The sequence below is a fragment of the Oreochromis aureus genome, linkage group 15 (genome assembly GCF_013358895.1).
Source record: "Oreochromis aureus strain Israel breed Guangdong linkage group 15, ZZ_aureus, whole genome shotgun sequence".
In the NCBI taxonomy this organism is placed as follows: Eukaryota; Metazoa; Chordata; class Actinopteri; order Cichliformes; family Cichlidae; genus Oreochromis; species Oreochromis aureus.
Window position 1 is genome coordinate 32,550,808 of NC_052956.1, and position 21,670 is coordinate 32,572,477.

A 21,670-nucleotide genomic window follows, 5' to 3' on the forward strand; every position below is an offset into this window, starting at 1 on the left:
AAGCAGTTCTACATATTTGTTTAATGTGTGCATTGAAGGACAAATCCTGGTCAAAAATGACTCCTTCCTCCAGTAACACTGTGAGGTTCCACACAGTGTTACTGGAGGCCAAGGTAATGCCATCCAGAGGAAGAATCTGGTTAGATACCATATTTCTAAGATTTTCAGGGCCAAATACAATAACTTCAGTTTTATCTGCATTTAGAAACAGAAAATTAGAGGCCATCCAGGTCTTTATGTATTTAAGACATTCATGCAGTTTAACTAATTGGTGTGTGTTACCTGGTTTCATGGATAGATAAAGTTGGGTGTCATCTGCATAGCAGTGAAAATGTATACTATATATTCTGATGATACTGCCCAAGGGAAGCATATAATATAAACAGAACTAGTCATGGCACTGAACCCTGTGGAACTCCATAATTAACCTCAGCGTGTGAAGAAGACTCTGCATTTACATGAACAAATTGGAGTCTATTAGATAGAAATGATACAAACCACTGCAGTGCTCTAATAGAATATTATGGTCAAGAAGAGTATCGAACGCTGTACTGAGGATAACCACAGAGATGAGTCCACTGTCAGAGGCCATAAGAAGATCATTTGTAACCTTCACTAAAGTTTCTGTGATGAGCTCTTAAACCTGACTGAAACTCTTCAAATAAGCTATTCCTCTGCAGATGATCAGTTAGCTTCTCCAGTCTGAATGAGATTCCGATTTCATTGCTGTATATCCTGGTTGTGTGGATCAGTGAATCAATGTCCCATTCACTCTTGGCGTACAGCTTGATGTCATCCATGTAGAGGAGGTGGCTGGCAATTGCTCTAGTCGGGATCTGTAGCCGTACTCATCAATGATCTCAGTAATGCTATGTAGAACAGCAGTGAGGACAGAGTATCTCCTTGGTCGATCCTGCATTTGATGGTGACTTGTGCTATTTTCTTGAAGTTGGACTCTAGTGTTGTTCACCACATCCCCATTGAGTTCCCGATGAAGGATCTAAAGGCCCTACTGATCTTGTATAGTTTGAGGCATTCCAGGATCTACGTGTGGGGCATTGAGTCATAGGCCTTGCTGTAGTCAACCCAGATAGTGCACACTACTACCTGGGTTGACTACCTGGGTTTCGCTCCTCTAGTATTGCTCTAGTATTCCTACCAATTCCTTTCTGTGTCCTGCTCATGTTTTTAGCCATGTGCCTGTTCATCTTTGCCGCTATATGTGTAAAACATTTTGTATATGGTGAGCGAGACATATTGTGTTGGACATATAACATAGATTAGTAATAACTAAAGTTATTTTTGTTGTTGTTGTTTCTGTCCAAAGAAAATGGTTTGAACAGGGTTAAACATTTCAAGCAGATTAATATAATTTTTATTTAAAAATTCTCCCTTATCATTTATTACACCCATAATAGTATGTGATAAATCAGAAGTGTGTTCTGCATATGCAAATTAAATCTTTCACAATGTAAAATGAAGACCAGAGAAAGAAGTGTATGTTCCTGGTTTTTTAATCATAAAATGGAAAAAAAAACATGAATCGATTAAGAGCCACATCAATCATGAAGGAACTGTACAATGTAGGCAGAAGTGGGTAGCTAGACAGAAACATGGTGTTAGCTAGACTTATCATTTCATCAGCTGCAAAGTAATATTTGACATAACTACATTTATTAAAATAAAAAAAAAGGCTGAAAAAGATGTCACTGTACAAAATGTAAACAGTATGGTTGATGGGTCCAAAAGACATATTCTGTTTCTGAATGTGATATGGTAACCTTTTAATTCTCAATATTGTTAGAGTTTTCATTTTGCTTCCAGGGTAATGCAGAAAAGGAGAAAGGCCTCCAGTCACATTCCAACGCAAAACATACCCGCAGCAGAGGGGACCACCATCAGCAGCATCAGTGATTCTTAAGGGGCAGTCTGCCACCCAGTTCTGTTAATAATGCAGTCTAATGATTCTATGATTTAAAGTCATACAGTATGTATCATCATGCATCATTCATGAAAACCTTCTTCCATTTACCATGTATCCTTGCTATGCTACCTTTTACAGCAATGCAGAGTATTTGGCCACCCCACATCATCAAGACATTTAGGGCCTTTTCCTAACAATTTTTAGAAAACATAATATTTCATGTCCAACATATTTGATATTAGGTCTGATTTTATTCAATATTAAGCTGATGATGAAAACATCTCTATATTTTTACAAACATTTAAAATAATAGTACATTTGAATCCAAGGGTACTTTTTGTATGTTTTGACCCTTTAAAAAAAAAAAATCAAAAAATCCACAAAACAGAATAGAGGTTTGGGGGATTATTATGACTACTCAAGAAAACTGACAAGCTGACTGGACTTTTTAAGGTACAAGTTAAAAATGCAAAAACAAACAACAACCTGTTCTCAAATTCAGAACTGTTCTACACACAGAAAGGATTTCATTAATATTTATCCTTACTGTGCAGAACTTAGACCTGTCTTGGTTGAAACTGTTTTTTTGTTGTTGTTAGCTGTCTCCTAATTTCTGTAGGCCTCCAAATTCTCTACATCGATGCATATATAGGACATCACATATATTAGGTTTTAACTAAAAAAAAAAAGGTGCAAACACATATTACAAGGGATCAGTGAAAACAAGTTTAAAACATTTAACTGGCAGGTTAAACTTTTCTCTGAATTCTAATTTATGCATAGTACATTAGCAAATTTAGTGTCAGGTGTTAGTGTCAGCTTCTCTGCATGCTTGTGTCTTTACAGTTCAGCTAATGTACATGGCACATCTCCATTGCATGCTTTAAGAAAATTGTTTAAAATTGAATTGGTGCACAAAGGTATTCTCTGGGTAACACAGAATTCACAGATTCACACTAGGCATTGTTGTAATTCACTGTTATATTTTGCCTTTTTGCCTCTGTTCTGATAGAAGGGTCATTTATGTATATTATAATTTCATTTTTATTTTATAAATATATATTTTTTTCATATTTTTATTTATTATATTTTATGTAATAGTACTGATTACAGTGAGGATTCAAGCTGTATCACCTCCAAGGCAACTCACAAATATTTTGCAGAGAGTTACGCCATTAGTGACACAATCAGTATTCAATTTCAACATGATAATAAAACACCCAGGCTGCTATAACATTAAGTGACTTTTTTTTCTTAAATAATAAAGGACAAACCTTTGTGGCTGCAGTTATTTCTCCTGCCCATATTGACCATGAAGTCCTTTTAATTGTGTCCCCCTTTACAGTAGCAATTCTGCCATGGTTAATCTGAACTTGACGCATCAAATGATGGTGATGTAGAAAAGAACAAAAACATGGGCATCTCACAATTTTCCACATAAGACAACAGAACAAACCTTTCCAGGCTTGTGACAGCTGCATGTGCAGCAACACAACTGAAGTTGGGGAAAAAAAAAATGCATTCTGGGATGCTTATATACAGGAAGTGCTGATTGGGCCACACCAAGTGCACCTCTTACATGGTGGAGAATATATAATTAATTTTAAGTTATATATATTATATTTGACTTATGAGTTGTCTATTTACTTTGTCTTCTGTTGAATATTATTGATTTGAAGAGGTTATTAAACTAACAGTTATTTTGTTTTGTTTGGTGTTACATAATTTGTTAGTATTTGTTATTACCTTATGTGTCATCCTGGACTGATCAGCCAGTAGTTATGTCCCCTGTGTTTGTTGTGTGTTAGGGCAGTTTTAATGCGGTAAATCAAACCTATAGATGGGCAAAGTGAGACTTTCTGAAACACTGAAACACTCAAAGCATTTGTGCCGGAGTTGTATTGAGGCTTTGAAACAAATGAAACCTGTCTCCATGATGACATCTGCTGGCCAACTTTCACTACACCAGTACACTACAGTGGCACAGACAAGCTCTGCACAATTCCAAACAAAGCTACTTATTATACCAGACTGTTAATAATTATTTTGAAGGCCAGAAAAATATTGGCACAGTTAAAGATGGCAGCCTGTGACTATAGTGATCAGCAAAATTCTTCCTCTGTAAAGAGTCCTGTTGTTTTCAGCAACTTAATTTACAAAGTAAATCATTCTGAGAAAAGACTGCTGTGTTTACTGGAATAACCACAGAGGTTTCCAGCTGTCTGGAGCTCAGTCTGTCTCGTTTTTTCCTCAAAGCCTTCAAACTTTGGATGTCTTTGGTTGATTTTGAAGCTTTCCAGGTGTTAGTGTCAGCTTCGTGCTAGAAGCCACCAGTCTCTGTCTTGATGCTAGTAATCATTCACAAGAGGTCTTTACATATTATGCATATACCAATATAATATTGGATTGATTACACTATAGATTCCAGTGTTTAAGTGCTTGGATAATCCATATTGGGCTTCACAATTCACAGCAAAAATAATAATAGAAGAGAGGATATTGTTTTCTTTTACACATGCGTGTGTCATAAATTGAAGTAATAGTATCATAAACATTAATTCAGTAATTACAAATGACTCTGATTCTTGAAACATTGGAATCCTGGTGCCTTGTAATGCCTAGAAGGAGCAGGTTTGGCACCGGTTGAAACTGGGGTGAAGTGCACCAAAACCTTGTTTAGTCGTGGTAATGTGACCCGGGTGTTTTGAACCATGCTTCGGAGCAGTGTTTCAAAACATCTGCACTTCACAAGCTTGACACAGTGTCGAAACACCATCTCCTCTCTGGCTTATGGGATATCTGCTTTAAGGCACACATTTGTAAAACTACCTTCTCCCACACCAACTACAGGGCCTGGCTAGGTACATGATTTTCAAGGGTGCAGTGCTGGGTCTCCAAAACTACAAACAGGCTACATTTAGTATCGCTATTACTAAAGGAGGAGGAACCATTAAAGAAGCCATGCTACACATATATTCGTTGCAAAGGAGATGGAACTATACAGCAGTGATCCAACAACAAGCCGCCATCAGAGGGTTAGTGGTTAGGGGTTAGAGTGACTTAATTTTAATTTATATAGTACCAAATTACAACAGCAGTCTTCTCAAGGATTTATGAGATTGGTGATCTTTAGGCCCCCAAACATAATTCTGTCATGGAAATCCCTGCATGGTTCAGGAACACTTCCAGAAATCACTGTCTGAACACAGTTTGTTGTGCCATCTACATATGCAGATTAAAGCTCTATTATGCAAAAAAGAAGCCATATATGAACTGGGTCAAAGCTCAGAGAAGACAGTCTCAGTCCATTCTTTGTCTCAGAATAGACAAAGTAGAAAAACGTTCTGTGAACAGACAACAGAAATTTGAAATTGTTTTTGGAAAACATGAATACCATATCCTCAGGACTAATGATAAGAGGCGTCACCCAACTTGTTATCAGCACCCAGTTAAAAGCCTGCATTTCTGATGGTACAGGGGTTCATTTGTGCCTATGTAATTGGCAACCTGTGTAACTGGGAAGGCACCATCAATGCTGAAATGTATATAGAGGTTTTAGAGCAACACAACATAGATCTATCAGACAAGAATGAGGCAGCATTCCTCTCGCAGAAGTCCAGCTACTACAGACCTTTGCAGAAAAGGTAGCGCACAGTGGTAAACACGAAACTGTGCAAACTTTTTTGAGACTTGGCTACAATAAAATTAAAAAGGCCTTGGTTTTTTTATGGTAAATTTTCTCCGTTTTAACATCTGATATGTTTTCTTTGTTGCATTGTGAATAAAACGGGATTTGAAATTTGAAAATTCTGTTTTCATTTACATTTTATACAGCATCCCAACATTTTTGAAATTGAATTTGGATTTCAAATGTTGGAAAAAGAAAGAAAATTGACTCAGGTGTACAGGTCCCACTCTCACTTTGCACTTATGTGGTGTCTGAGTTGTCTTCAGCAGGTTCAGGAAGCTCATGTTGTCTGTACATAAAGGTGAGGAGAAACAGAGCCACATCATAAGAGCACCAATAGGCTGTATGTGAAGTCACAGCTGACCAATAGCGGCTTTCTACTAAGCCCTCCCGCAGCTCGAAGTCGATGCGTCTCTCCAATTCCACTGCAACAGAAGAAATGCCATATTAGGATCTAGGATCATGTGAGCCAGGCTGGTGCTGAAGACGCATACTGAACAAGTTCACTTGACTTTTTTTCACTATGCAACATGTGGTTTCCATTTCAGTTTACGGGAGCAATAAAATTTCTACTATTGGCCTAAACTCTTACTATTAACCAGACAGTGAATATTTTGTAGGTATGCATTAGTAAACTACAGTAGATCATAAAACATATTTATAAATATTGAATGTACGCATACATTTGTAGCCACCAACCTTTCTTTCTCATCAAAGAATAGAATAGAATAGCCCTTTATTGTCATTGTACATGTACAAGAAAATTGTGAATAAATAAAAAAGAGGAGAAATATATACATGTCATGGTCCTGGGTCAGTGACCCAGTGTTTTTGGTTGTTGTACTTTTACTTTTGATAGTTTTATGTATTATGACTGTTGTGTTTTGGTTTCCCAGGGTTTAGTTGTGTTCCCTCTGTTTGGTGTCATCCCTGCCTGTGTATCCCCTTTTGTGTAGTAAGGTCTCTGTGTTTAGTTCGCGTTTCTGAGTCTGTGTCTTTGCGTGTGTGTGTTTCCTGTTTTACTTTGAAGGTCCATGTCTGATCTCAGTGTGTTCAGTTTGCGTTTCCCCGCCTCGTCAGTTGTGATTTCTCCCAGGTGTGTTTCCCTCCTGTCTCCCATCCCCTGATTACTGCTGTGTGTATTTAAGCCCTATGTGTTCTCCTGCTTGTTGCTGGTTCGTCTGCGTTATTTGGTATGTTATGGTCTGTGTCTCTCCGTCCGTCATTCTGTGTATTTCCCCGTGCCTCCCTGCATCTCCGTTTCTGGTTAGTTTCTGTTAGTTTTTCCCAGTTTAGGTTTTCTTAGTTTCATGTTCACCCTTGTCATCTCTGTTGTATCCACTTTTGGTTAATAAACTCACTTGCACCAGAGCTGCCGCATCTTGGGTCCTAAATAATTCACACACGGCTTGCCCCGGCAACCCGTGACAATACAATCAAGAGGAATATATAAAAAGCAAGAGAGTGCTTGGAAGTACTGCAAAGAAAAAAGACTTCTGAAGAGAGTTCGTGTATGTGTGGCCTGACTGATGGGGGTTACTCAGACCATGGCTCAGATTAGTGAGGTGGGTGGGCAGGGGTGGGGTGTGGGGGAGCCAAGGAGAAGGAGCTGTTTGTGAGTCTTGAAGTGTGGGACCTGACTGATTTCAGGCGTCAACCAGAGGGCGGCGGGTCAAACAGGTAGTGGGCAGGGTGCAAGGGGTCCTGTGATGGCCCTAGTTTTCTTGAGACAGGAGGAGCTGGCCATGGCCTCCAGCGGTGGCAGAGGGCAGCCAATGATTTTTTGGGCAGTGTTAATTACCCTCTGTGCAGCCTTTTTTTTTTTTCTCAGTTGTGGCCCCTGCATACCAGACACCCATGCCAGGGCGATGGTGTTGTGGGTCCAGGGGAGAACGGAGAAGACGTGAGTGCCCAGAAACCTGAAGGTGGAGACAGATCACAATTATATTCCATTTATGATGCAAGGGAATTGGACCTCCCCTCTGCGAATCGCTACCTTATAGTAGTGGAGGGGTTTGTGTGTCCCAGGGATCCCAGGGGCTATGTTGTCTGGGGGCTTTTTGCCCCCTGGTATGGTCTCCCATGGCAAATTGTCTGGTCCCTTCCGCAGGACCAAAGGGCAATTCAGAAGACCCCTATAAGAAGACCATCAAGGGAACAGTTTACCCTTCCTGGGATAGGGTTACCGGGGCCCCGCCCTGGAGCCAGGACCAGGGAGGGTGCCCGAGAGTGAGCTTCTGGTGGCTGGGCCTTAGTCCATGGGGCCTGGCTGGGCACAGCCAGAAAAAGGGACATGGACCCATCTTCCTGCAGGCCCATGAGGCACTGTAGGGGTCGGGTGCATTGTGAGCCGGGCAGTGGCGAGGAGCGGAGGGCCTGGTGGATCGATCCCCGGCTACGAAGACTGGCAATTGGGACATGGAATGTCACCTCTCTGGTGGGGAAGGAGCCTGAGTTAGTGCGTGAGGTTGAGAGGTACTGGCTAGATATAGTCGGGCTCACCTCAACGCACGGCCTGGGCTCTGGAACCAGTCTCCTGGAGAGGGGCTGGACTCTATCTCAGTCTGGAGTTGCCCCTGGTGAGAAGCGGCGGGGTGAGTATCCTGGTATCCCCTCGGCTTGCTGTCTGTATGTTGGGGTTTCTCCCAGTGGACGAGAGGGTTTGTTCTTGCGACTCCGGGTCGGGGAACGGGTCCTGACTGTTGTCTGCGCTTATGCGCCGAGTGGCGGTTCAGAGTACCCGGCCTTCTTGGAGTCCCTGGGTGGGGTACTGGAGGGTGCACCGTCCGGGGACTCCTGCTCCTGTTGTCCTACCGGGAGACTTCAATGTGGATAATGACAGTGAGACCTGGAAGGTCGTGATTGGGAGGAACGGCCTTCCGAATCTGAACCCGACTGGTGTTTTGTTATTGGACTTCTGTGCAAACAACAGTTTGGCCATAACGAACACCATGTTCCAACATAACTGTGTCCATAAGTTCACATGGCACCAGGACCCTCTAGGCCACAGGCTGATGATTGATTTTGTAATCATATCACCAGACCTAAGGCCATATGTTCTGGACACTCAGGTAAAGAGAGGGGCTGTGCTGTCAACTGATCACCACCTGGTGGTGAGTTGGATCAGGTGGCGGGGGAGGATGCTGGACAGACCTGGCGCGCATCAACGTATAGTGAGGGTGTGCTGGGAACGCCTAGCAGAGGCCCCGGTCCGCGAGATCTTTAACTCACACCTACGGCAGAGCTTCAACAGCATTCTGAGGGAGACTGGGGACATTGAGTCCGAATGGACCATGTTCAACATCTCCATTGCCGAAGCCGCTGCACTGAGCTGCGGCCACAAGGTGTTTGGTGCATGTCGTGGTGGTAACCCCCAAACCAAATGGTGGACACCAGAGGTGAGGGGAGCCGCCAAGCTGAAGAAGGTGTCTTATCGGGCTTAGTTAGCCTGTGGGACTTGAGACGCAGCTGATAGATAAGGCAAAGCGGAACGTGGCGTGGGCAGTGGCTGAAGCAAAAAGTCGGGTGTGGGAGGAGTTCGGAGAGGCCATGGAAAAAGACTTTAGGACTGCCTCGAAGAGATTCTGGCAAACCGGCGACTCAGGAGGGGAAAGCGGTGTTCTACCTGCACTGTGTATAGTGCGGGTGGAGCACTGTTGACTTCGACTGAGAAAATTGTCGGGCGGTGAAATGAATACTTTGAGGACCTCCTTAATCCCACTGGCATGTCTTCTGTGGAGGAAGCAGAGTCTGGGGACGAAGGGGATGACCCACCAATCTCCGGGGGCGAGGTTACTGAGGCAGTTAAACAACTCTTTGGTGGCAGGGCCCCTGGGGTGGATGAGGTCCGCCCCGAGTTCCTGAAGGCTCTGGATGTTGTAGGGCTGTCTTTGTTGACACGCCTCTACAATGTTGCATGAAGATCAGGGGCAGTACCCATGGATTGGCAAATGGGACCGGAGGGTGTGTTACAGCAATGGGGGAATCACACTCCTCAGCCTCCCTGGGAAGGCCTATGGCAGGGCGCTGGAAAGGAGAGTCCATCCGTTAGTCGAACCTTGGATACAGAAGGAACAATGCGGTTTTCGTCTTGGTCAGGGAACACTGGATCAACTCTTTATCCTCTCAAGGATACTTGAGGGTGCATGGGAATTTGCCCAACCAGTCTACATGTGTTTTGTGTAATTAGAGAAGGCACACAACCGTGTCCCTCGGGGTGTCTGCTTTTCGCGGATGATGTGGTTGTGTTGGGTTCCTCGGGTGATGGCCTCCAGCTTGCTGTGAAGCGGTGGGAATGAGAATCAGCACCTCCAAATCTGAGGCCACGGTCCTCAGCCGGAAAAGGGTGGAGTGCCCACTCCGGGTCAGGGATGAGTTCTTGGCCCAAGTGGAAGAGTTTAAGTATCTCGGGGTGTTGTTCACGAGTGACGGCAGAAGGGAGCAGGAGATTGACAGGCTGATTTGTGCTGCGGCTGCAGTGATGCGGACGCTGTACCTGTCTGTTGTGGTGAAGAGGGAGCTGAGTATAAAAAGAAGCTCTCAATTTACTGGTCAATCCCTACCCTCGCCTATGGTCACGAGCTGTGGGTAGTGACCAAAAGATACAAGCGGCAGAAATGGGCTTCCTCCGAAGGGTGACTGGCCTCTCCCTTAGAGATTAGGGTGAGAAGTTCGGCCAACCTGAGAGGAGCTCAGAGTAGAGCCGCTACTCCTTCACATCGAAAGGAGCTAGTTGAGGTGGTTCGGGCATCTGACAAGGATAGGAGCCTCCTGGGCGCCTCCTGGGTGAGGTATTCTGGGCATGTCCCAGCGGCCTGGGAACACCTTGGTGTCTGGGAGGTCTGGGCTTCTCTGCTTGGGCTGCTGCCCCTGCGACCTGACCCCGGATAAGCAGAAGAAGATGGATGGATGGATGGAATTGGAACTGTCTGTGCCTCCTGCAGTCCAAGATGAGTTCTTTTAAGCTTCAGGTTATTTTCTGAGCACCAGTAGGACAAACTCTTTACCTTCACCCTGCATGCTGTCTCATGCCCATCAAAGATGAGCTCAACCACAGTGCTATTGGCATACTTGACGATGACATTGGTTGTGTGGGTTGGTGTACAGGACATACAGTAGGGGGCTGAGAATGCAACCCTCTGGGGATCCGATGCTGAGTGACAGTAGAGTAGAGAGGTAGGGGTCAAGTCGGACTGATTGAGGCCGGTTGGTTAGGAAATCTTTGATCCAGGAGCAGGTGGCAGGGGGGATGTGGAGGTGGTCCAGTTTGGTGGGAAGGATGTCTGGGATTATGGTGTTGAATGCTGAGTCCACAAAGAGCTTCCTCTCGCAGCTCTTCCTGGTGATGGTAATGGAATACTCTGTAGACCGATTTGCTCTGTAAGCAAACTGGTGGAGGTCAAGAGAGGGAGGTAGGCAGTCTTTGAGGTGCTTAGACACTATCTGCTCAAAACACTTCGTTGCAGTGCAGTAGCAGACCCTGTATTTATTTAAGAGGACCCAGACGCAGACGCTCGAGGCAGGAATCAGGTTTAACAAAAAACAAGCCACTTATTGAAGGCCGAAACACATGCGAAACAAAGGCAAAAGAACACAGAGATAAACTAAACTAAAAATCTAAACTGGAAAAAAATAACCAAGATCTAGTCTAAGGAGCTTGGAAAAGCGTCTGGATTTCTTTAAGTTTTCTTGAAGACGTTTTACCTCTCATCCGAGAAGCTTCTTCAGTTCTAAGAGCAATTGGTGGAGAGTCCCAGATTTAAGCCCTATGGGAGTGTCCACAAGAGGGTCATGGACCCCCTATTGTTCCTCTACCTAATCACATGAGCCAAGGTGTGAAAACGGGTGTGGGTGAACCCATTGTAAGACCTTGCCCCACCCTATCATGTGATCTACTGAGGTCAAAACCGGATTATAGATGGCAGACAGTTGGTGTTGTAAGCCCCACCCTTTGACATTGGTTCTGTTCAATAAAATCACCTGTCTTCTCTGTCCCAAATGTGAACACTGGCATCCTCGAAAGAGTGACCTTTGCCCTTTAGATGCAGATGGACAGCCGAGTCTTTTACCCTGGAGGGGGCTCTTCTATGTGCCATGTGTTTATGAAGTGGCTGTTTGGTCTCTCCAATGTAGAGATCTGAGCATTCCTCGCCTCACTGTACAGCATATACCACGTTGTTAAGTTTATATTAGGAGTTTTGTCTTTGGAATAAGCCAGTTTCTGTCTGAGTGTGTGGCTAGGTCTGAAGTACACTGGGATGTCGTGCTTGAAGAAGACTCTCCTGTTTTTCTGATAAACCGGCTACATAGGGGATGACAATGTTGTTGAGTTTGTCTTTCTGATCCTCCCTAGTTGGTGTCTGATCTTCTTTTCAGTGCATCTTTGCTGACTTGATGAAAGTTCAATTAGGATAACCACATGTTTTAAGAGCTTCCTTTACATGTGTGTTCCCTCTTGTTCCCTTCAGGCTTAGAGGGAACATTTTCTGCCTCGTGTTGTAAGGTCCTGATTACTCTAAGTTTGTGTTCCAGAGGGTGGTGGGAGTCAAAGAGGAGGTATTGGTCCGTGTGTGTGGGCTTCCAGTAAACTTCAGTGTTGAGGTTTCCATTCTCTTCAATGTGCATGGCACAGTCCAGGAATGGCAACCTGTTATCATTTGTGTCTTCACTGGTGAACTTTATGTTTTATCCACAGAGTTAATGTCTGCGGTGAAGGATCCAAGAAGTAGAATCCTTCACTGCTCACATCACTGGAGGTTTCCTCCTGTTATGAGTTTTTTCTACCCACCGTTGCTTGCTCATAGGCGGGTCATGTGATTGTTGAGGTTTCTTTCTGATACTGTAGGATCTTTACAATATAAAACACCTTGAAGCAACTGTTGTTATGAAATGGCACTATATAAATAGAACTGAACTGAACTGACTTAACAGAGCAAACATGATTTTGACTCACAAAAAGTTTCTGAAAAATGATTACAGGAAGATAAAAGACATGGTAAATGGGCTGGTTCTTATATAGTACTCTTTTACTCAAGCACTTTATACATGTCTCACCCATCTACTACTTTCTACTTTTAGAGATTATGGCTAAGTATTTTCTAATTATCATTCACACAGATTCTGTGTGACACACACATTCTGATGAATGCATCAGGAGCAACTCAGAGTTCTTGCCCAAGGATACTTTAGCATTCAGACAGCCTAGGAGCAGCCTGGGATTGAACTACCAGCCTTCTGATTAGTAGATGATCTGCTCTACCCCTTGAAGAGCAGCCACGTCGATTTAAGATCTCAAAAACCAAAGCAAATCATAGATGCTTTACTTTACAGCACTTACATGAGGTGATGTCCATGACAGCTGAGGTGGACTGGGACATGGCAGGCTCCGCCTCCCTCCTCTCGTCCATTATTTGTTTGTCCTTTTCTTCTTTCTCTGCCATTGCTACTTCTTCCTCTCCTGTTGCCACATTTTTAACTTCAGAGGTACCACTCTCAGAATCTGATGGCTCCTCCTCCACTCCACCCACCTGGCCGCTGGAACGGGAAAAGCGGGAAAATAGAATTCCTCCAATTCCCTTTCCGAGACTTGCAGCACCTTAGGGGTAATGAGATTTATGCATTAGATCATTTAATTTTGCATTCCTGATCTAAAGTTATTCATTAACAATATTTAGTGTGTTCAAAAAAGTTTTGAGTCTTCTGCCCTTTTCTTCTATCAACTGCTCCCTTTTGGGGTTTTCCAGATACCCACACCCAAAGTATTGGGCAATAATGGAAAAAGCTGGATTGATGCAACGGTATTAATTCTCATGTTTTTCAAACCCTCAGGGAGGCACTCGAAGGGGGCAAAAGGACAACAGGTTCAAGACCCTTGTCTGTGGACCACAACTGTGGCAGCAAAACTTCCCCAACTTCATAGAGGCAAAGGATCTCCTATATGTAAGGTCAAAGATTTACAGTAAAAATCTTTGTGTTCTAAAAAGATTTGCCTTAAATGTAATTTTCCCTTTAAATTTAAGGGAAATATTTAGTCTTCCCTAAAACTACTTTTTACCCATCTGCAGTTAACATGGGATGTGTAGTTACAAGTAGCAACCAGGGAGTTGTGTGATGTTACAGTGTGTTTTCTTCTCTTACTTTAAATGTTTGTTTTTTTTATCTATCAGGCACACACATTTAGATACCAACAGATACTTCTGAAGCAAGATTTAGCATCTTGCCCAGCAACACTTGCAGATTAGATAAGCTAGGCATCAAAGTACTCAACAGCACATTCTATCTCCTTAGCATTATGTTTTAATTCATCCACAAAAACAAAAAGGATAGCATTGGCAAATGTTAATAAGGAAAACAGATGTCACCTTGAAATGTTTGTTTTTAGCATTCTAGTGCTCTACAAGTTTCATGACCTAAAAATGTTTGGCTCGTCTCATCTTAAATTTTTGGGATATCTGCTGTGTAATATCAAATGTCATTTATCGAGTTACTCTCCAGAGCTAATTGCTTCTATTGATTTGTTTACACCCTGTTTACTGCCCAGTGCTGGGCCTGCTACAATATCAGCAGCTCAAGCATCTTCTGTTTCTCTCAGCTTACATCAGCTGATTTTACTTGGCGTTCATATCCATTTCAGATATTATTATTTCACTAAGCTGATTTTTAAACATGAGAAATAAAAAAAATCACATATACATATATATATATATATATATATATATATACATATATATATATATATATATATATATACACATATATATATATATATATATATATATACACACACATACATATATATATATATATATATATATATATATATATATATATATATATTTTTTTTTTTTTTTTTCTCCTATCATCTATGACTCCATTGCTGAAATCCTCACCCATGATGCTGGCCTTGCCCAGGCTGGTGATTGACTCTCCATAGTGGCGCCGGGGCTGGGGCGGAGACGTGCAAGGGCTAGGGATGCTCTCTGAATCTGAGACAGACACAGTCTCCTTCAGGGGATTGAGTAGCGTGGGCCGTATCAGATCATACGGTGCTGGGTTGGTAGTGTTGTACCTGCACATCACATCCACATCAACCTCTGCTCAATGAAACATTTCGTCCTTACTTAAATGACATGATAATTATTACTAGGCAAGGCAAGGCAAGTTTATTTATATAGCACAATTCAACAACAAGGTGATTCAAAGTGCTTTACAGAGACATTAAAAACAAAAACAAAAACAAATAAAAAGCATGATTTAAATTTGATTAAAACAAGCAAACAAACAAACAAAACAGTATATAAAATCAAATATCAAAACAGTAGATAAAATCAGAACAGTAGATAAAATCAGTAGTTAAAAAGTAGGTTTTGAAAACTTAAGTGTGGATTTGGTGCTTTATTCAAATGCAGCTGAGAATAGGTGAGTCTTCAACCTGGATTTAAATAAACTGAGTGTTTCAGCTGATCTGAGGCTTTCTGGGAGTTTGTTCCAGATATAAGGAGCATAAAAGCTGAATGCAGCTTCTCCGTGTCTGGTTCTGACTCTGGGGACTGATAACAGACCGGATCCAGATGACCTGAGGGATCTGGAAGGTTCATACTGGGTCAGGAGGTCACTGATGTATTTTGGTCCTAAACCATTCAGAGCTTTATAGACCAGCATCAGAACTTTAAAGTCTATCCTCTGACGGACAGGCAGCCAGTGTAAAGACACAAAACCAAAAAGTTTATTTAATTCCAGCTTCTACAGCTGGGAAACATCTCTTATACACAAGACACTTGACATTTCTTACCAGTGGATCTGAACAGGTGCAACGTTACTGTAGTGCTTTATGATTAGAGGCTCCAGTCTGTATGCCTGAAACAAACAAATGTTTAAACTCATTAGGTATTTCAAAGACACAATTTAATCATTACTATAAGCTTGTCTTTAATTTTTTTTACATATATATTAGTGTAATACTACTGTAACTGTTTGTAACATTATCTTATTCAGTATTCACTGAAAAAGAATAGCTTAATCATTAAAATAGGTACATATTATCTCAGCAGGTTAGTAAGATACATAACTGTGGAGCTTCAGCCACAACAGCTCCCACTTTAGATATATATATATACATACATATGTATATACACATATATATATATATACATATGTATATATATTTATATATATATATATATATATATATATATATATATATATATATATATATATATATATATATATATATATATATATATATATATATATATATATATATATATATATATATATATATATATATATATATATATATATATATATATATATATATATATATATATATATATATATATATATATATATATATATATATATATATATAGGGGGCACCTTGATGAGCAAAGAAATGGGTTTTACGTTTATGACTTTTAATTTTTAATCTGTGGCATTCTTCCACAGCGTGTCTTCGACTTGTCTTCTTACCCTCACCACAACTGGTCGTGGCAGATGGCCACCCCTCCCTGAGCCTTGTTCTGCTGCCGTTTTCTTTCTGTGTTAAAAGTGAGTTTTTTCTGCCCACTGTCACCGAAATGCTTGCTTATAGGGGGTGATCTGATTGTTGGGGTTTCTCTGTATTGTTGTTGGGTCTTTACTTACAATATAAAGTGCCTTTAGGCGACTGTTGTTGTGATTTGGCGCTATATAAATAAAACTGAACTGAACTGAATAACTCACCACAGGGTCTGTAGGGTGGAATATGTTAAAGAGGCGATTGCAGATAGATTTTGGAAGGATGTGGTCCTGCATGCCGTTGTTTCCAGGACGGATTCCTCGTAATGCTAAGAATACAGCCAGAGGAGACCCCATGCAGAAGAAATTCTCTACCTGCAATACAGAGAACAGGGTATCATTAGAGATATTAGAGATATAGTCTTTGCTCCTCACAGGCATTTAGTGGCCAGGTCTACACTTCAAGTGAAGCACCCTCAGATTGTGATTCTGTGAGCATTTGACATGCTAGGAATGATGTTTGTACTTTAAATATGAAGGCCGATTTATATAACAATGTTTTTAGGGTGAAATACAGGGAGACTATATCTGCAATCAGATCTATGACAAAAGATGAATGGAATGGCATAATAACAACCCATCATTTTTGATTTGTGGTTCACATTTTGTCACACTTTAATGTTTCAGATCATCAAACAATGTTAGTATTAGACAAAGTTAATTTCAGTAAATATTAATTTTTTAAATGATGATTTCATTCGGCACCGGGAAGTAGAGTTGCAGTCTTACACGACTCTTTGTGGCTTCTCTCCTCTTGTTATCCCCCCAAAACCCCATCCCCTTAGAGACTGTGTCAGCTCCCAAACAAACAAAAAACTAAAAATCTGGAAAAAAAATTATTTAGAATCACAAAGAGTACCTGAACGCTACATCCACAGAGGTCGATTATCTTGTTAATAATTTTACCTCCTCACTACGTATGACACTGGATACTGTAGCTCCTCAAAAAATAGATCCTCAAATCAGAAGTACTTGGCTCCCTTGAATAATTCTCAAACACGTAGCCTAAAGCAGATCTTCTCAAATTTAGAAGATCATCATAAAGCAGATCTTCTCAAATTTAGAAGATCATCATTTAGCCTGGAGAAATAGCTTGTTGCTTTATAAGAAAGCCCTCCGTAAAGCTAGAACATCTTACTATTCATCACTGAATCTAAGAATTCAGAATAAGAACAACCCTAGGTTTCTCTTGAGGACTGTAGCCAGGCTGACAAAAGGTCAGAGCTCTGTTGAGCCAACCATTCCTTTAACGTTAACTAGTAACGACTTCATAAACTTCTTCACAAATAAAATTTTAACCATAAATTAATTTGAAGTACTTTCCAGACTGATAGATGTTTTTGTTTCTTTTCTGTTTAGATCTTGAAATGATGTGTCGTTTTTTGGGCTCTTTCTACCTACTTCACTTTGTCAGACAGGTTCTATTTAAGTGACTTTGTGATTCAGTGGGTCTCATAATAATCGGGCCTGGGTGTCACTAGTGACTATGGAAGCCCGTTTCCGCCACTAAAAAAAAAAAAAAGTATCCATAACTCGAAATTTCAAGAAAATAAGTCAAAATTTCGAGTTAATAACTCAAATTTTCGAGTTATGGATACTTTTTTGTGTGTGGCGGAAACGGGCTTCCATAAGTGACATTGAAGTTGGCTTTCCATAAAATGTTGTTATTCACAGTTAATTTGTGATTAACTGTGAATAAAAACATTTGAATAACAAAAGGGGGGTTACTTTTTCACACAGTGCCAGGTAGCTTTGGATAGTTTTTTCCCTTAATAAATGAAATCATCATTTAAAACTGCATTTTACATTTACTTTATTTAACTTTGTCTTGCATTAAAATGGGACACATTTCAGTGTGACAGCAAGTTTGCCATACATAAGAGTATTTTTCTACCAAGTAAAGACATTGGAGTGTAAATTTGCAACACAAAATGACTGTCACGGATGATCCACAGTCCTTTTTGGACATGTTTGAAAATCATCATCACTTGTGCTGGGGTCTGCCAACCACCCTTCTGCCTATGTCCAGCAGCTGAAAGATGGGGCTATGTGGTAGCTGCAACCAGGGAAGGCAGCTGAAGAACAACAGCTACAGGAGCTGGTCATCACGGAACAGTTTGTGAGGGATTACAAACAAACAAAAACAACAGAGTGAATGAGATGTCACAGGCCAGTGAGCTCCAAGGCAGGTGGTTCTTAGCAGGTCGTCACTTTGGCTAGGAACCACTGCTGTGCATTTAGGTGGATACACTGAAGCAAACCAGGCTACCCATCTGATACCATGGACTGGACCTAAAGTCACTGTCCCTGCTTTACTGCCATTAGTCCCATTGCCTGCTGAAACTGCACCCAGCCTGCCTCGGGCAGGAGTGCTGTAAGTATGGGGCTACCCTGTCACTTCTAAAAATAAGTGCCCTCATAGGTGGTGGTGGTGGTGGTGCAGGTCACTTCCAACACCTTTTCCCAGTCAGGGGGGCACCAACAGTGTTCTGATAAAAATGCAAAGGGGGTATACACTGGGCCATGATAGATTCAGACTGCATTCAGTGCCTGACTCAAAGCGACCTGATTCACACCAGAGCTTTGGTAGAGGCATTGTGGGTGAATTTTAAGTGTGCAAATGGGGATGTTTACTGATATGAATAGGTAAAATAGGTACAAAGGTAAAATGCACTGACTGAGGCTGCAGTTAGCACCTCCTCATTTTAGATTAGCTAGGGTTTGGTGAATTGGTGGGGCAATGAGTGAGGGGCGTGTTCAAGACATTCAAATGAAATTCCAGGCAGCTCAATATAATCCCATGGCTGGCCATATGGGATACGAAAAACTGGGGAAAGAATAATGGCTCGATCCCATTGGCCACATATTTGGGTGCATGTGCACCATTAGTCACATAAATCCAGCTGACATTCCAAAAACACCTTTGTGCCCTTATCATTTATGGAGGTCAAGTTTGAACAAACTGGCATGGATTTCACTGGGCTGTTTCATCAAGCCATTTGCGATAGTTCAGGTGGATTGTGCAATTTGATATTACAAAGCAGAGCCCCATAATATTTCTGCAATAAATGTGGCATGGGAACAGTTTTAGGCCATTTCCCAGGTTGGAATGCTGAAAGAGACTGACAAATTAAGGCACACAGTTCATGTCATGCAACGATGAAAGAAGAACTTTATGAATATGTGTATTAAGGCTATTTTTACGAGTATGTATCATCTGCCTGCGGACGGTCTAATGGAGTGGCTGATTAAGACTCTAAAACTCATGATTTGTTAATTCATTTGTAACAAGGAATGCAAATGGGAATAATGGATGTATCCCCTGTTGTTTGTGGAAGGTTGCCCAGGTCTCCCTAGGATTTTTGTCCCTTTGAACTGCTGTTCAATTGAAAACCTTGCAGGATTTTTTAATTACTTAAAGAAAACTAGGAGGAAAATCCAAACCGTAAAACTTAAACTCAATACATTATGGACCTGAGAGCAAAACCTCACACTTTGGGTTGGTTGAAAACTTGCTCCAGGCCCAAGAACATCAACACCACCTGTACAACACAGGAAAAAAAAACAGAGAATTTTCAGTGGGGTATAAAGTGCTTGTATTACTCCTTTCTTCCAGCGCTAAATTACTCAACAAGTGGCAAGACCCCTTTGAGATCACGCGATGATTGGGAGATGTTGACTATGGCATGGGGCAAACAGACAGAATTCAGAGCGACACAAATGAACCCCCTCATTCTCCTTGAAGCGTGGAGGGAGGGGGAGTCTATTCTCTGGTGAGCCAGATGAATGACAGAGATGAGTCCTTTCTAATGACCATTTTTTATTAGCCCAGAAGGCATGTGTTGCCAAGTTGCATCTTCCAGGTTACAATAATTTCAAACAGCATCATGTTAAGACTTCCCAAGGGTGACGGTTTGGTCAAGACTTTATAGATTGCCAGAACACAAACAAAAAGTAGTTCTGAAAGAACTAACACTAAATCTGGAAATGAAGGTAGTAGGAGTCATGGTGCCTGGTGTAGTCCTATTGCTATTGTCATGAAGAGGGATGGGTCTATAAGGTTCTGTGTTGACTATCCCAAGGTGAATGCTGGTTTACAGTTTGCTGCCTACCTTATGCCCTGGATTGATGAGCTCCTTGAACAGTTGGGCACCGCTCAATTTTTCATGACACTGGATTTAACCAAGGCCTTACTGGCAGATTTCCTTATCTCCGCATGGGTTATGGTTTGTGGCTCTGCCGTAGCAGGGAAAGGTAGTGCAGATGACCGAGGGTTCTTGCATCAGTTGCAGAAAGACACATAGGGTGTGTGCGTGTGCAAATTAGTTTTTTTTCCCTATATAGTACATGTTGAGCACAAAAAGCAATAAGGAAGGGGGCAAATACTTTTTGACTGCACTGAGGGACTGGAGGAATGCAGTGGCGGACAAGCTAAAGCAGTGGGAACGAACACTCTCTATCCATGAGAGTATATTCCCAGAAGGTTTTATAATAAAGATCTGTGTGTGCAAATCTGCTCTCTTTGAGGAGAAACTGCTACACCATCTTTACCTTGAATTTCAAGGCGGGCACTGGAACACAAGACGAAGTCTGGAGACCCTGGAATTGATCCTCTAAGTCCCTCAACCTGGACAGGATGACGGATACCATTTATTATGCCAGTGTAAAGCAGTTGACATGACTTTCAGCCGAAAACATTTTAACACATAATGAAAAAACTAAGGCTGATGTGAAAATTGTGACCTGAAAAATGTGTGAAAAATCTGAAACTGAATAAAATAAAACTGTTTCTCCAAGTCAATGACAAAACACTAGTGATATCTCTGTCAGAGATTATCAAACTCTCAAGCTATATTTTATTGAGCATTGATCCTTATAAAAAAATATAAAAATATTCGTTCCCTACATTTTAAGCCCCTTACTTAACCAAAGAGTTAACCTTTGTTTTGTATTAATACGTAAGTATTAGACAATTATATTACAAAAGTGATTAAATATTTCTCTATCCCTTCGTATATAATGAAAAAATGTGGAAGAATACCGAGGATCTCTCCTCAAACTCCTTTGTGCCATTAGGTACACTTTTTGCTGAAACAGATGGGGACTTGGACTCCTTACCTGTTTCAGACAAAAGCCAGAAGAGTACCTGAGGCGCGTTAGTCTCAGTTGCTCCTGAAGGTGGTGCTTTTCATCAGTTGGCCAGTGGATCCGTGTATCCTCTGGGTCTAGGGCTTCTGGATGATGAAAGTGAACTGGATCCCAGCCTGTCATTATGTCAAAGGTGATGACGCAGCCCAGTGAGTGAGACACTATGGACACCTTCCCATTTTTCTCAAAGTCTGGGTTCCGTGAGCAGAAGAGTGAGTACAGACGATTCAGTTCCAGAGTCAATCCCCTGGTAATCTACACAAACAAAACAACAGCATGTATGCACAACACCATGAGATATAAGTTTAATTATGTCAATCAGATTCAAATAGATATGATTATATTTGATGTTTTAG

The 21,670-nt window shown here is 41.5% G+C and overlaps 1 protein-coding gene across 1 annotated transcript in view; it reads right to left on the reverse strand.

Annotated features, from left to right (window-relative positions):
- Window positions 1–1,514: 1,514 nt before the first annotated feature.
- Window positions 1,515–21,670, reverse strand: part of ddhd1b (DDHD domain containing 1b) — a 37,458-nt gene continuing 17,302 nt past the window's right edge. The window contains exons 7-13 of the mRNA XM_031741672.2: window positions 21,313–21,569; window positions 20,718–20,793; window positions 16,332–16,481; window positions 15,403–15,467; window positions 14,501–14,679; window positions 12,949–13,206; window positions 1,515–6,037 (exon numbers count right to left, since the gene is read on the reverse strand). Coding sequence (XP_031597532.1) covers window positions 5,853–6,037; window positions 12,949–13,206; window positions 14,501–14,679; window positions 15,403–15,467; window positions 16,332–16,481; window positions 20,718–20,793; window positions 21,313–21,569 — 1,170 coding nt within the window. The 3' untranslated portion in view covers window positions 1,515–5,852. The remainder of the gene's footprint in view (window positions 6,038–12,948; window positions 13,207–14,500; window positions 14,680–15,402; window positions 15,468–16,331; window positions 16,482–20,717; window positions 20,794–21,312; window positions 21,570–21,670) is intronic.